At 33.9% G+C, this 14,934-nt stretch overlaps 2 protein-coding genes across 3 annotated transcripts in view; both read left to right on the top strand.

Annotated features, from left to right (window-relative positions):
* LOC149895301 (uncharacterized) overlaps positions 1–14,934 on the top strand; it is a 31,037-nt gene that overhangs the window by 3,921 nt on the left and 12,182 nt on the right. The gene's annotated exons all lie outside the window — the stretch shown is intronic.
* On the top strand, positions 646–3,380 carry LOC149895302 (uncharacterized). 2 transcript variants are annotated; one of them, XM_090118900.1, is made up of 6 exons: positions 646–1,017; positions 1,257–1,457; positions 1,850–2,029; positions 2,103–2,175; positions 2,265–2,354; positions 2,827–3,380. In XM_090118900.1, exons 1-6 carry the CDS (start codon positions 937–939, stop codon positions 2,886–2,888), a joined length of 687 nt encoding a protein of 228 aa, XP_089975026.1. In that variant the 5' UTR covers positions 646–936; the 3' UTR covers positions 2,889–3,380. The 2 variants fall into 2 exon arrangements, with proteins under 2 accessions (XP_089975026.1, XP_089975028.1); XM_090118902.1 differs by lacking the exon at positions 646–1,017 and adding an exon at positions 1,139–1,165.

Below are 14,934 nucleotides of genomic sequence, written 5' to 3'. Positions count from 1 at the left end.
TGGAGATATTTTGATACCCGAGAAAGGACATAGGCTACCTTTTATTGCGAAATATGTACCACGGGCAATGCCGGGTCGGACCACTAGTATTTAATAATTTAGCGAAACAAACAATAATGATGACGTAATAATCACTACATTATGAAAAACCGGTTCTAAGTAAAAACGGAAAAAGCCCAAACATAATATAGTAAAATAAATAATTTCTCAATATAGATTCGACTATACTTTCACGAGATCTCATTAACATAAACACACATTTGACAATTTCACACCTGTTTCTGAAGAATACGAGAATTTACTATGCCTTTGGTTTTGTAATATTTCAAAATAGTTTTCGCGTTTTCCGCGTAGCCAAAGAAAACCCCGCATTATTCCTGTTCCCGTTGGATTTCCGGGATAAAACCTATCCTATGTCCTTCCTCAGGTTTCAAGCTATCTATGTACCAAAATTGAAGTTTTAGCCCGGACATACATACAGACAATTCTTAAAACTATATTTTTGAAGAATTTTAAAATCTTGGACAGGATGCCTGTAATATACGGAAAAATTTACGAACATGTAGTTTTTTCATTAATACTTAAGTACAATAGAAAACAAATTAACCCACTTAAGTTATTCAAACTAAGTGCTAAGTTAACGGCAGCCTTATTAGCTAAAAATTAGCAGATAGCAAGCGACGCGCAACAGCAACGCGACAGGTTTGCGACTGGTCGCGAAACGTCAAAAAATTTCGTATTATGTAAGCTGTTGCGCCGCTGTCGCACAACATCTGCTTCCTGCGACCGATGCACTTGATTTTGTATGGAAAGCAGCGCCACTCACAATCAGGTGGCAACTGGTGGTACTACGTATGTTTGTTAAACATTAAACAATACTCGCTCTCATATTCATAACTGCGTCACATCTGTGATCTGCGTTAGCAAAAAACTAATATGAAAGTTAAGATTAAGAAACTTGTGAAGTGGATGGATCCCAGCATGACCACTCCAGGGATTTTTTTTGCGATAACCCTTGTAAGTGGGTCTTGTCACATAAACAACGTAATATATTATTACTGGGATATGGGAAAGGTATTCAGTAGGTTCGTGAATGTGATTTGTCGTGGTTTGTGCTCAGCGGTGAATATTAGTGTTAACAATTTTCGTAATTTTGCACAAGTAGGTAAGTCTAACTCTTTGTTTATGAAGGCGCTAGTTACAATATATGCATTAAACGTTACTTATTTACTCACAAAATATTGTGAATTTTTCAGTTGAAAAAAATGGAACACCGAGTTTCCAAGTCTCAATTAGAGGACCTCCTTAATTATTTAATGGAGCATCAGGCTCTGGCCAAAGGCGTTGGTTTGGGTCCACGATCGAAAGAAACAGTCGATCGCCAGTGGGAAGAACTAGCTTCCAAATTAAACGCCCATGGCAGTGGTGCCTCAAAATCTGGATATCGCTGGAAACGTGTAAGTATATTTGATAAATAATTATTTATTTGCTATTTCTATACAATTTGAATCCTTTTTGCTCATATTTCTAACACATCACTTGATTTCACACCGCCATGTGTGTATTTTTACACCACAGAAAATAGAAATACTAAATAGCTGTCTATACCTGCCTACTTGCATTTTTAGTACATCAATTCCATATTGATGCATAAAATTATAGTTTATAAAAGGTTAAAAAAAAGTTTATATAAACTACTTATATATAATATATATATAACTATATATAAATATATATATATATATATATATATATATATATATATATATATATATATATATATATATATTAAGAGCTGTGGGTTTCAAACAAATAAATTTAAATAAGCTTGCATGCATTATGCTTACAGTATTGGGCTGACCTGAAGCATAAGGTAAAGGCGAGGGCATCAGCCCAAAGACGGGCAGCTTCTGGCACTGGTGGTGGGCCGGCTTGTAAAGACGACTTATCAGAAATTGATAAAAAGGTGTTGGCCATTATTGGAGAGGGTGCTGCATATGGAGATACTCAGCATAGAGTGCCAGCATTTGTAAGAGAAAAAAAATAGTCTTTTATCCTTGAAATTAATATGTAATGATTATAATCATATTTTTGCATTGCAGCCTATACCAACACCAAGTACCTCCTCGGCCATCTATGAGGATATAGCAACTGAATGTGTAGAGATAACCATAGGTAAACAGACATTTATTTTAACCAACTTTGGAGTGAAAAAAAATCTGTTACTTAAGTATATAATTTATCCAAAACCCTTTCAATTTTAGAGTCTTCTCCACCACCACCAGCCAGTGAACGGCTCATAGATATTGGGCAGACCACAACGCCAATATCACCATCAACGAGAGGAAATACTGGTAAAGTTAGTTAGTTGAGCTTATACTATCTACATTACATAAATAATATAAGAAAAACATACCTACATAAACAATCAGTTGTTATTATATGTAACTCTTAACAATTTAGGTAAAATTTGGTATTTACATAGAGATTTATATTGAACTAGCTTTCCACCCGCGGCATCGCCCGCGCAGTCAAAGAAAAACCCGCATAGTTCCTGTTCCCGTGGGATTTCCGGAATAAAACCTATCCTATGTCCCGGGGTAAAAAGTAGCCTATGTCTTTTCTCGGGTATCAAAATATCTCTATACCAAATTTAATGCAAATTGGTTTAGTAGTTAAGGCGTGATTGCGTAACAGACAGACAGACAGAGTTACTTTCTCATGTATAATATTTATTATATATTATATTGTTTTAAACCTGACAAATAATTCAAATATTTCAAAATTGCAAACATACTGTTGCTTCAAAATATCCTATCTTATTAGTTTCAGATAGAGTGCAGGCACCGGCTTCTGCTGACCCTAACAGGACGCGGGGTCCTAGATAAAATGCTGGTCAGATATAGTTCTAATTGTCACTTTTATTTTTTAATATTTTTGATGTCAGAAGTCAGAACTATCGACTGGTTGAACAAATTTTAATTTTTCTTTTTTTTTACTTGAAAGCTGGTGGTGCTTCCTATGAACTGAAAGTTGAAATACGAATGCTTTAAATTATTTAGTTGTAATTATAATATTTTTTTCTTTACAGATAGTCCAGTGTCACGGCGACTACCCAGGAGCTCTGTTAGGAGCCGCAATATATCTGATCTCAGGACTCGTCAAAGAGTTGACCCGTCTTGGATCGTTGATATGGAAAATAGACGGATCGACGCGGAGCAGAAGCTGGTAGATGCAATGATGATAATTGCAGAGGCTAGGAGGGACGAGTTAGATATATCGCGCAGACAACTAGCCCTTACAGAGACTCTGGCTCAGGCGCTGCGCGAACTAACCAATGTATTAAAAAATTGTTTAGAAAATAAATAACATTTATTTTATTTAATTGTTTGTGTTATCATTATTTTAATTCCAAATTCATTATTTTTGACATTAAGTATTCAAAATCTGATTAATTATTATTCTTATACATTCTATATTGTGACATTTTTCTCATTCACATTTTTAAAATTGTTTTATTTGAAAATATTTCATTTTTTTTACTAATATAGTTACTAATCTTTGAAATATCTGATATAAAAAATTGAATTAATTTACACAAGTGAAATATGAAGGTAGAAGGTACATACCTAAGGTTTCAGTACACATTGACTTATACATAGACATGTTTATTGCATCACACAATCACACCACAAAAATAGAAAGGTTCAGTACACAAGATAATCATTATATGTATTTATAATCTAAATCTTCTAATAATCTAAAAATTGTAAAACTAAAAATAAGTAACCAAATAATAACGATACAATAATAACCAGAAAAAATTTAAATAATTATTACAATTACATATTATATGCCCAAACTAAACTCTTAAATTTAAAATAATATCATCAGTGAACAGTATTAAATTAACTACTTATTATCATAAACTACTTTTGCTATGTATAATATTTTTATCTCTACACAATTATTAGTAAGTACCTACAGATAGTTCAAGTACATTCTTTTTGAATAAGGTGCTTCCTCACAATCTATAATCTAACATTTCAGGTTCGATTTTGTGATGACAGTTTTTCCTAGCTTGCCTATGTAATGCTCGACTTTGTAACGTTACATTACAGGTGGTGAGTTAGTGCCTTTATTTCAGTATATTTATTAACCACACACAAATATTAACAATGATATCATCATTGGTTTCTGCTATATAAATATAAATATTCTTAGGTTTAAATACTAGAAAAAGTTTGTACAACGCTAAATAAAGGCTATGGTCTCCTCTCCCTCCATAGACGCTGCATAATAAGTGATCGCTGTAAACGACCACGTTCTAATTGGTGTGTTTCATCATCAATGCTGATGGTGTCAGATATTTGGCGGTCAGAATCATGTCTAGTATATTCATCTGATAGCTCTATGACTTCTGTTCCTTGTTGGTTAGCGATGTTGTGTAAAACACAGCATGCATTTATGATTTTTGCTACAGTGTGATGGTCATAATGCAGTACTCTATGTGCCAACAAACATCGCCAACGAGTTTTCAAAACTCCTATGCAACGTTCAACAGTATTCCTAGCACTGCAGTGGACATTTGTGTAATGCTCTTCTGCAGTCCCAGGAACAGCGTTAACAATAGGAGTCAGAAGCCATGGCCGCAGTGGATATCCAGAGTCGCCTGCAAATGTAAAGCATAGTCAGTGTTTTATAATGTATAAATTACTACAAAATTGATATCTAAAAATGAAATAAACAAAATAAATAATAAAATTAAAATATTTAGTAAACAGGTATTTTTGAACATTAATTCTGTTACACTTAACACACACACTACATTAATAATACAAAAAATAATTACCTAATAACCAAATGCTTTCACCATTATTATGAAGCTGCTGCAAATGATTATTTATTTCCGAATTGCGCCAAATATATGCATCATGAGTAGCTCCACCAAAAGTAGCATCCACATTTAAAATATTAAGGTCACTGTCACATATCTAAAAAAACATTATTTACAAGAAATTAATTCTTATATTCTCACAGTATTAGAAACATTGTGCAAGTCAGTTTTTTAATAATTGTAGTAATAAAAGGTTCGTACAAACTAAATATAGGTAATAAATAAATTAAAGCTTAGTTAAGTAAGTGAGTACTTACTATTTGAACATTTCTAGAATGATAATGTTTTCTGTTAAAAAAACGTTCTTCATGCTCTGAAGGCTTCACTAATGCCACATGTGTACCATCAACACAGCCCAGGACACCAGGAATTCCAAATTTATTATAAAATCTGGAATTATAGACAAAATTAATGATATGTGAAACTTTCATGGTACATATCAAATAGGTATAGAAATTTACTTGTTAATGATGATATTTCTTTCTTGCTGTGTTTGTGGAAATTTAATATACTTATTCAGTATATTAATATTGTTTAGTGCTGTTGTCACTTCTCTCACAGCATTTGACACACTAGGCTGGCTTAAACCATGCAAAAAGCTCATTCCTACTGGCTTTTGGTATGAACCCGTTGCATAGAAAGACAGAGCTGTTAAGACCTGAAAAGTGATTATTATAATTTAATAAATGAGCAGACTACAAACATGGTCTTGCAATGCTGCTAACAATATTATGAATGCATTCAAGTCAAGAATTTATAACAATTTCTTACCTTACACTCTACAGAAACCTTTGTTTGCCTCTTTGATCTAGCCATTAGTGGAGCTAGTCCATAACACAACTCTTCAAATGAATCTTGGGAGATTCTGTAGTGTGCCTTGAACTCAACATCTGTCATGCTCAAAGTCCTTGCTTGGTTACGAAGACTTCGCCGTAACTGAGCCACATCATGAGCTTCTTGTCTTCTAACTTCGGCCTCGAGTGCCTCAATTAATAAGAATGCTCGTGCCATTTTATATAAAACTGTCTAAGAAGGTATGATTAATATTCCCGAAAGTAAATTTAATATGTAATTATTAGTAAATTATATTCGAAAACTTGTCGAACACCTTTTCTAGACCGATGAAAATATTTTGCACACTTACCGTAATATATTATAATAAGTTTTTTAAGTATTCGATGATCTCAGTTAAGAATCAATCTTCTAAACTATAATTTTTATTCTATTTTGAGATTTTTATATACTTTATTGTTCCTATTACAACCAGCAACAAGTCAACAACAAGCATTAGAGCTGTCGCATATTTGACAAATCAATTGCTTGGTAGTTGCTGTCGTGTGGCTGTCGCAAGTCATAGCTAATACCATTTGCAAAGCAACCTTTGAGTTTTTATTAGCGACAACTGCATTTTTAGTTTTTCAGTTGCTCGACAGAGGCAGCACTGTTGACGGCAGATTGTCTGCTTGTTGTCTGCTTTTACGTAATAAGAAATAGACGTTTGACAACAACTATTGCGCAATTTTTGGTTGTTGCTGATCGTCTGCAAGATCCGTAATAAGGCAGCCGGACATACATCGGTCACTTGACGATTTCTACTTAAGTTAATTTCACTTAACTCTAACTGACTTAATCACCTAATTAATAAGTATAAGTGTATTGATTTAGTGTTTTCTTTATTGTAATTATTTAGTACTAGCTTTCCGCCCGCGGCTTCGCCCGCGTTTTCAAAGAAAAACCCGTTCCCGTAGGATTTCCGGGATAAAACCTATCCTATGTCCTTTCTCGGGTATCAACTAGACTCTGTAGAATTTACAATGAATTTGCTAAAGATCTAGATATGTTCTCGCTTAGGTTAAATAAATTTAAGTACCTTGTCCATCACTTAGTTTAAGTTTTTAGATTAATTTTTTGTTTCCTGTATAAAACCTTTTAAAATTTAAATGTATGCATGTGGTGTTTACCTACCTTAAATTGTACACTTAGTTTTAAGATTAATTTCATATATTATATACTTGTTTATTTTGTGTAACAATTACTGGTAAACCTAATAAATAAATAAATAAATAAATAAATAAATCAAAAAATCTCTATACCAAATTTCATGCAAATTGGTTCAGTAGTTAAGGCGTGATTGAGTAACAGACAGACAGACAGAGTTACTTTCGCATTTATAATATTAGTATGGATTCATCTGAATCTATTTATTATATCGAATAGTAGTGCGTGTTTTTTATTATATAGCTAGATACTAGCTGTGCCCGCGGTTTTACCCGCGTGGCTCCGCTCCTGTTGGTCTTAGCGTGATGATAACCTATATATCCTTCCTCGATAAATTGGCTGTATAACAGCGATTTTTTTTCATATCGGACCAGTAGTTCCTGGGATTAGCGCGTTAAAATAAACAAACAAATAACGCTATCTGCTCACGAGTCACGATATCTCATCAAAATCGTTCCAGCAGTATCGGATAAAACAATAAACACACAGACAAACAGATATTTAATTAAATAATGAAACAACGCCAAGATTAGCCTCAAGATACAGATATTTAATTGTTATCTTCTTATATATAAAATTCTCGTGTCACAATGTTAGTCTGCATACTCCTCCGAAACGGGTGGACCGATTCTCATGAAATTTTCTGTGCATATCGGGTAAGTCTGAGAATCGGCCAACATCTATTTTTCATATGTACCACGGGCGAAGCCGGGGCGGACCGCTAGTATTTTATATACAAAAACACAAACTTTCATATACGTAGAATAAAAATCTGTTATTTCGGCATAAATAGACACTTAATTTTTTATCTGTATCTTTATAGATTCAAAACCACAACAAGATGCTTTCTCTAATATCCGATTACTACATAGTTAATCTCTGGTTATTACTATGTTGTGTAACTGAGGTTTAAGTAAACGTAGTTTAACGAATTGTTATTTAAAAATCATTTTAATGGACTCGTTCACAGATGTGAGTGCTGTTGAACTCTTCCTGAAAATATCTAACTACATATTTTTATATCATACTAGCGGTCCGCCCCGGCTTCGCCCGTGGTACATATTTACGTTTTCTCTACATAAGAACCATCCTCGTACTTCAAGGAATATAATAAAAAAAGAATTATCGAAATCGGTTCAGCCGTTCTCAAGTTATGCGCTTACCAACACATTTTGGGATTCATTTTTATATTATAAAAAGATTTGTAGGTAGTACTTTTCACGCATGCAATTTACTTACTCCGGACAACTCTAAATTAACAATTTTTAGCATTCCGTCCGGGTTGGTCATGTGAATGAGATATGTTTCAGCGGTCAAGAGTGGTACTTACATGTCACAATCTCCAAATTCAAAATTCATCCATACTAATATTATAAATGCGAAAGTAACTCTGTCTGTCTGTCTGTTACTCAATCACGCCTTAACTACTGAACCAATTTGCATGAAATTTGGTATAGATATATTTTGATACCCGAGAAAGGACATAGGCTACTTTTTACCCCGGTACATAGGTTTTTTCCCGGAAATCCCACGGGAACGGGAACTATGCGTTTTTCTTTGACTGCGCGGGCGATGCCGCGGGTGGAAAGCTAGTATTATATTATATAGGTATTGTATACTTACTATGAATTTTGAGCATAACAAATTTTGTAAAGAGAGGGCTTAAGACCTGACAACGGACAGATTTTATCCAGGAAATCCCACGGGAATGGGAACTATGCGCGTTTTACTTTGGCTTACGCGGACGAAGCTTCGTGCGGAAATGTAGTTCATAACTAAAGTTTAAACACAGTTTAAACTACATTTTATTTTTCGTGGTTTAACCGACCGTCACACTCGCCACGGTTAAGGCCAACGCTCGGAGATCAAATCTTACGCAACACACTTTCAATTTCTTGTAAATTATATTATATGAAAGGTCGGTTTCGAAATATGAGATGGTGCCGGCTTTTTAATGGAGTTAAACCGGTTTAAAGAGTGTTTTTGAAGAGTGAATGAGAATTTATTGTGTAAGAAAAGGTTTGTGAAATCAAAAATAATCTATACTAATATTATAAAGGTGAAGAGTTTGTTTGTTTGTTTGTTTGTTTGTTTGAACGCACTAATCTCGGGAACTACTGGTCCGATTTGAAAAATTATTTCGGTGTTAGATTGCCCATTTATCGAGGAAGGTTATAGGCTATATTTCATCACGCTACGGGCAACAGGAGAGGAGCCACGGGGGTGAAACCGCGCGGAGCAGCTAGTACCTAATAGTCTTAGGGCTGATTTTTCAATCCTTGGTTAAAGTTTACCCGTCCAATTAATTATTACACGAAAATATTAAAATTACACATGTAAACTGTCAAATACGGGCAACTAGAATTTAGAATACGTTTTGGAAATGGTAATAGTAACTCAAACATTTATTTAATCAATTAGACTTCTTTTAGAAGCATTTTCGAATCGTCATTACGTATTTTAACATTTACCACCGATTCAGAAAGCAGTATGTATGGAGAAGAACCGGCAAGAAACTCCATAGTTATTCGACGAACAAGCTGTAACCAAGGATTGAAAAATCAGCCCTTTATAAATACGATGGAGATGGCAAAAATACAGAAATATAAAATTTTATCTATATCTGCTTTATTTAAAACTAGCGGTCCGCCCCGGCTTCGCCCGTGGTACATATTTACGTTTTCTCTCCATAAGAACCATCCTCGTACTTCAAGGAATATAATAAAAAAAGAATTATCGAAATCGGTTCAGCCGTTCTCGAGTTATGCGCTTACCAACACATTATGCGATTCATTTTTATATATATCTAAGATCATCCCAATTTTTTTTTATTACCTCGCACAAATATTTTTCCATCATTGTATTTTACCTTTTTAAAATTTTAGTGTAAGTAGGTACCTAAGTAATTATATAAAAACGAAAGGTTGAAATTACACTACAAAATATGTATTTTACACTACAGTACCGCTACATATCTATACTAATACTAGCGGTCCGCCCCGGCTTCGCCCGTGGTACCTACATGTTTAAACTATCCTATCTCTCAAGTTGGATCGAACTGCACATGGTGTGCGAATTTTATTATAATCGGTTAAGTGGTTTAGGAGTCCATTGAGGACAAACATTGTGACATGAGATTTATATATAATCTATACTAATACTAATATTATAAAGCTGAAGCGTTTGTTTGTTAGTTTGAACGCGCTTATCTCAGAAACTACTGGTCCGATTTGAAAAAATTAATTCGGTGTTAGATAGAGCAATGCGGGTAAAACCGCGGGGCACATTATATTCTTGAATTTACCGATTCAATCCGTTCACATTGTTTTATAAAGTATTGAATTGAGTTTGCGTGATTAAATTTATTGTTATTGTCTCAAAACACGCGAAGGAAAGTTATTTCTTTCGAATAAAATGTAAGTAGTTAACATATTTTTGATTGACTACAAAAACTGATTGTCCTTGATACAATGGTAGAGACTTAAAAGTTTTTACTTTTTATGCCTAACCATTGAGTTACTATGTACTACGTACTAGAGAGGGCATCGCTAGTACTACACTATTTGTAACACAAGTTAGAGCCAAGCGTCTCAAACATCGCTTGTATCTATGACGTAGCCGCCCCACGCGCGCCCCGCGCTGCCGCGATTGTCGCACAGATTTTGTTCGTGGTGTCCTCTGTATATACGTAGTAATAATACCTCGATGTGCCTAACTAACGTCTAGCGGTCCGCCCCGTCTTCGACCGTGGTACCTAAGTCCTACATGTAAGAAAGAAAGAAAGAAAAAAAGCTTTATTGCCAACAAAAACTTAGACTACCTTAACATAAAAAGTACACAGACATTAGGCAATCGGAACAGACGCAGCCATGCTGTGTGCTAACACCCGTTGAGTATGCGTTTAATCGTATAAGCGGTACACGTTTTTTTGCAGTACAATCGTCGTGTGAATGGATCTATGTACGTTGTTTGGTCACTATTTATACGTTAAGACGTATACGGCAAAAAAACGTGCAGGACAATGCCGCGTGTGAACGAAGCTGAACAGCGCTGATTTTCAGTCTGCCCGCGTATTTCCGAGGTCCTACATTTATATAAATATGAACTAATAATAAAAATTACATCTACAGTTCTTATCAATAACAATAAATGAAATAAAACGTATATGTATATGTATAAATTTATTTAAACTCACGTGCGTGGTGATAATTAACAGATACTCTTTTTTTGTATCAACAAAAACTATAATTCACATAAATCTTAATACATATATATTATATTTTAATACGAACAATTTCACGGGTAAACACTAGTATACTGTACATAAACAAGCCAACCCCTGACCTGTAAGAATAACTAGTTTCTCACAATTCTATCTTTAGAAAGCGAAGTCATGACCCCCTTGTTACAACTAGTGTTATAGACTTATTAATTACTAGCTTTCCGCCCGCGGCTTCGCCCGCGTTTTCAAAGAAATACCCGTTCCCGTAGGATTTCCGGGATAAAACCTATCCTATGTCCTTTCTCGGGTATCAAAATATCTCTATACCAAATTTCATGCAAATTGGTTCAGTATAGTTAAGGCGTGATTGAGTAACAGACAGACAGACAGAGTTACTTTCGCATTTATAATAATAGTATGGATTACTAGTTTTACCCTGCGGTTTTACCCGCATTTCTCCGCTCCTGTTGGTCTAAGCGTGATGATGTATAGGCTATAGCCTTCCTCGATAAATGGGCTATCTAATACCGAAAGAATTTTTCAAATCGGACCAGTAGTTCCCGAGATTATTGCGTTCGCGTTTTTTACAAAAGCGAGGCAATTAAAAATTAAAAAATGTTACCTACCTAATATAAAAATTTACCGACGCGGATAAACTCTACATTTTTTCAAATGAAACACAAGCTTTATTTATTTTAAATAATACTAACACATACATACGTAAAAACTGAACAATCCATTGTGATATTTAATAATAATTTGAAATAAATCTTATATATAAAAATGAATCGCAAAATGTGTTGGTAAGCGCATAACTCGAGAACGGCTGAACCGATTTCGATAATTCTTTTTTTATAATATTCCTTGAAGTACGAGGATGGTTCTTATGTAGAGTTAAAACGTAAATAATATGTATGTATGATATTAAAACGTAAATAATATGTACCACGGGCGAAGCCGGGGCGCACCGCTAGTTTGAAATAAATATTCAATAAAAGTAAAGACGTCAGAACCACCACCATTTTTGGGTGCTTTTGCTACACATCGCACATTATTTATGGAAAACACCCTTATAGTCTTTAATTATGTTTTATTGTAGTAATATATTTATTTCAAACGATTATCAAACACATCACAATGGTTTGAGCCGTTTTAACACGCCATTTATAGGAAAAACGATCACACACTTGACACATTCTTCACTTGACCGATTCGACACATTTGACACATTACGTAAGATAGAGATCTTCTTTACTTTCACTGTGAGACGCAGCATCCGCGACTTGCTATCAAGTAACAAGTGTTATATTAATATGGTTAATTTTTAAGAAATAAATGTAGGGTCATTGCGCCTGTTCGCGTCCACATGCCTATTCGCGTCCATTTTGCGGATATCTTTTAGAAAATTCACGAAAATAAGTATACTTTAAGTAAAATTGTAATAAGAAAAATTTCCGATAATACCTCAATGTATAAGAGACATGCACACATATTCAAAATATGCCTGCGCACCGCCTATCCTATTAAAAAAAATTATTTAATTTTGGCTATTAGACGAGAGAGCTAAAACGCGCGGTATTTTGAGAAAAAAATAGTGCGCAGCGTCGCGTTTCACGGTAAGTATCTTATTGTTAAATGTGAATTTTTGAATATGTAACTGTTTCTTTACTTTGCTAACAAAACATGGAATAGTATGGATTATAAATCAGCTTATTTCTTTTACAATTAATAGCTAAAATAAGGTGGACGCGAATTACTACACCGAATTTGTACAACTTCCATTTTGCGTCCACGGTGGGCGCAAACTATACCTATAGTGCATAACAATAGAACAAATTGCGTCCACATTGTTTTTCATTAAGTAGCAATGAATTGTTTGTTAAAATATGTAATTTAAAATAGATTGTAAATTTTTGACTAAGACTACAAGTTGATAATTTAAATTTTCATTCAAATTAGCAATTTTTTTTGCTATTTTTTCATTTTAAAATGGGTATTCTAAGAATGAGACCTAGTATCTTTGAGAATGAGAGTGAGAGTAATATAAACAAAAAATAAATTTAATTCATTAGATACTAAAAAATAGGATAGGTAGGTAATCTTAATAGAACTGATTATTATTTATTTACATAACGTAACTTTGTTTTTTGTTAATTTTTAGTTCTATTAATGATGAGAAGATAAATATAAATAAGTTTTTCCAGTTTCCTTACAGTGAATTATATTAATAATAATGTTGATTTTAGGGTTCCGAACCTCAAAAGGAAAAACCGTAATCCTTGTAGGATCACTTTGATATCCATCCGTCTGTATGTCCGTCTGCCGGTCTGTCTTTCGGTCAAGACCCTTTTTCTCAGTAACGCGTGGAGGTATAAAGCTGAAATTTATATTGAATACTCAAGTCTACGGTTCCTTGAAGCAGTGAAAAAATCAAACTTATAAGCCAAAGCAATCAAAAGATACAGCCGTTTATGCTGCAAATTTTCGCAAATTTCGACATTTGCAAGGGAATCAAAACCTACAGGGTACTTTACGTGAACACAGACACTTGAAGTTTGGTACGAAGCAACGTCTTGTAGGAAAAATAAGGGAAACATTGAAAAAATAATCATTTACAGTTAAAACATATGAAAAAAAAACAGGTTAAAACGGAACCCTCAGTGTGCGAGTCCCACTCGCATTTGGCCGGTTTTTATTAAATAACTATATTCGTAAATAAATAATTTATTAAAATCTAATTTTTATTTGCATTTATCTGATAAAATATCACCCAATACACTCTTAATTCCTTTTCTAAGCTGGTGGACGCGAACTGGTCCACGGGTGGACGCAAACTGGAATTTTTGGACGCGATCTGGGTAAAACGCCTAATTCTGCTATTTGTCTAGATAAATAAAAACCACATGATATTTCCAACACAATTGAAAGTAAATCTTAAAATAGACTATATAATGAATACGTTACATAAAATTTGCGTTGAAATTTGTTCTGGAACATTTTTATTTTCTCCTTCAAACTTTCCAACTGCACTAAGTGGACGCGAACAGGCGCAATGACCCTATGTTTTTCAAGTAATTAATGAAATGCATGGCTTATGACTTTTTAATAAATAACTGTGTTTATGAAGATATGTTGTTGTGATATGTTTATGTTATATAAAAAAAACGCTAATTCACGCAATACGCAATGAAATGATAGTTTTGTTACCGATCCTTAATACAAAGTTTGAATTTATCCTGTCCATTTAAAGTGGGTCATAAACAAGCAATACCTATAACTATAAGCATACAAACATACAGGACAAACGTGTTAAAATATCGGTCATTTAGCTACTATATATTGAGATAAGTAGGTATATACCTACAGATGACACAGACAGACATCTTAAATACATCCGGTAGAGAGAAAGAGTCGGAAATCGAAGTTATTACACACACTTGTATGTAATTACTGAGTCAAAGGTGATATTATGCAATAGTTGCTTAAAACGTAATACAAAATGATTGTAATCTTCGAGAAGAGAACTATTATTAAAGAGATTATGGTTTGTCGAAAAGTGCCTAGAAATTATATTTATTAAAGGCAACATATATGTATTATCTGTTTCAAAGTTCACTGCTTTTCCTTATTTTAAAGTAACAAGCGTACAAAAATATCGTTTTAATACTTACCTATTGCAGATTTGCGTGTACATTGTTATTTCAGCATTTATCTAGATATCCTATTATCCTACTAATATTATAAATGCGAAAGTTTGTGAGGATGTGTGTGTGTGTGTGTTTGTTACTCTTTCACGCAAATACTACTGAACCGATTA

Source organism: Colias eurytheme, chromosome 31, assembly GCF_061535395.1.
Source record: "Colias eurytheme isolate Ceu_HAF_F1 chromosome 31, ilColEury1 Martin Lab GWU primary, whole genome shotgun sequence".
Lineage (NCBI taxonomy): Eukaryota > Metazoa > Arthropoda > Insecta > Lepidoptera > Pieridae > Colias > Colias eurytheme.
Note: the sequence above shows the minus strand (reverse complement) of the source record. Positions and strands in the feature narration are given on the sequence as shown.

Coding starts and splice junctions, on each gene's coding strand:
- LOC149895302 (XM_090118900.1), top strand. CDS start 937: ATGAAAGTTAAGATTAAGAAACTTGTGAAGTGGATGGATCCCAGCATG. Junction 2,030..2,102: donor AGCATAGAGTGCCAGCATTT/GTAAGAGAAAAA, acceptor TTTGCATTGCAG/CCTATACCAACACCAAGTAC. Junction 2,355..2,826: donor ATCAACGAGAGGAAATACTG/GTAAAGTTAGTT, acceptor CTATCTTATTAG/TTTCAGATAGAGTGCAGGCA.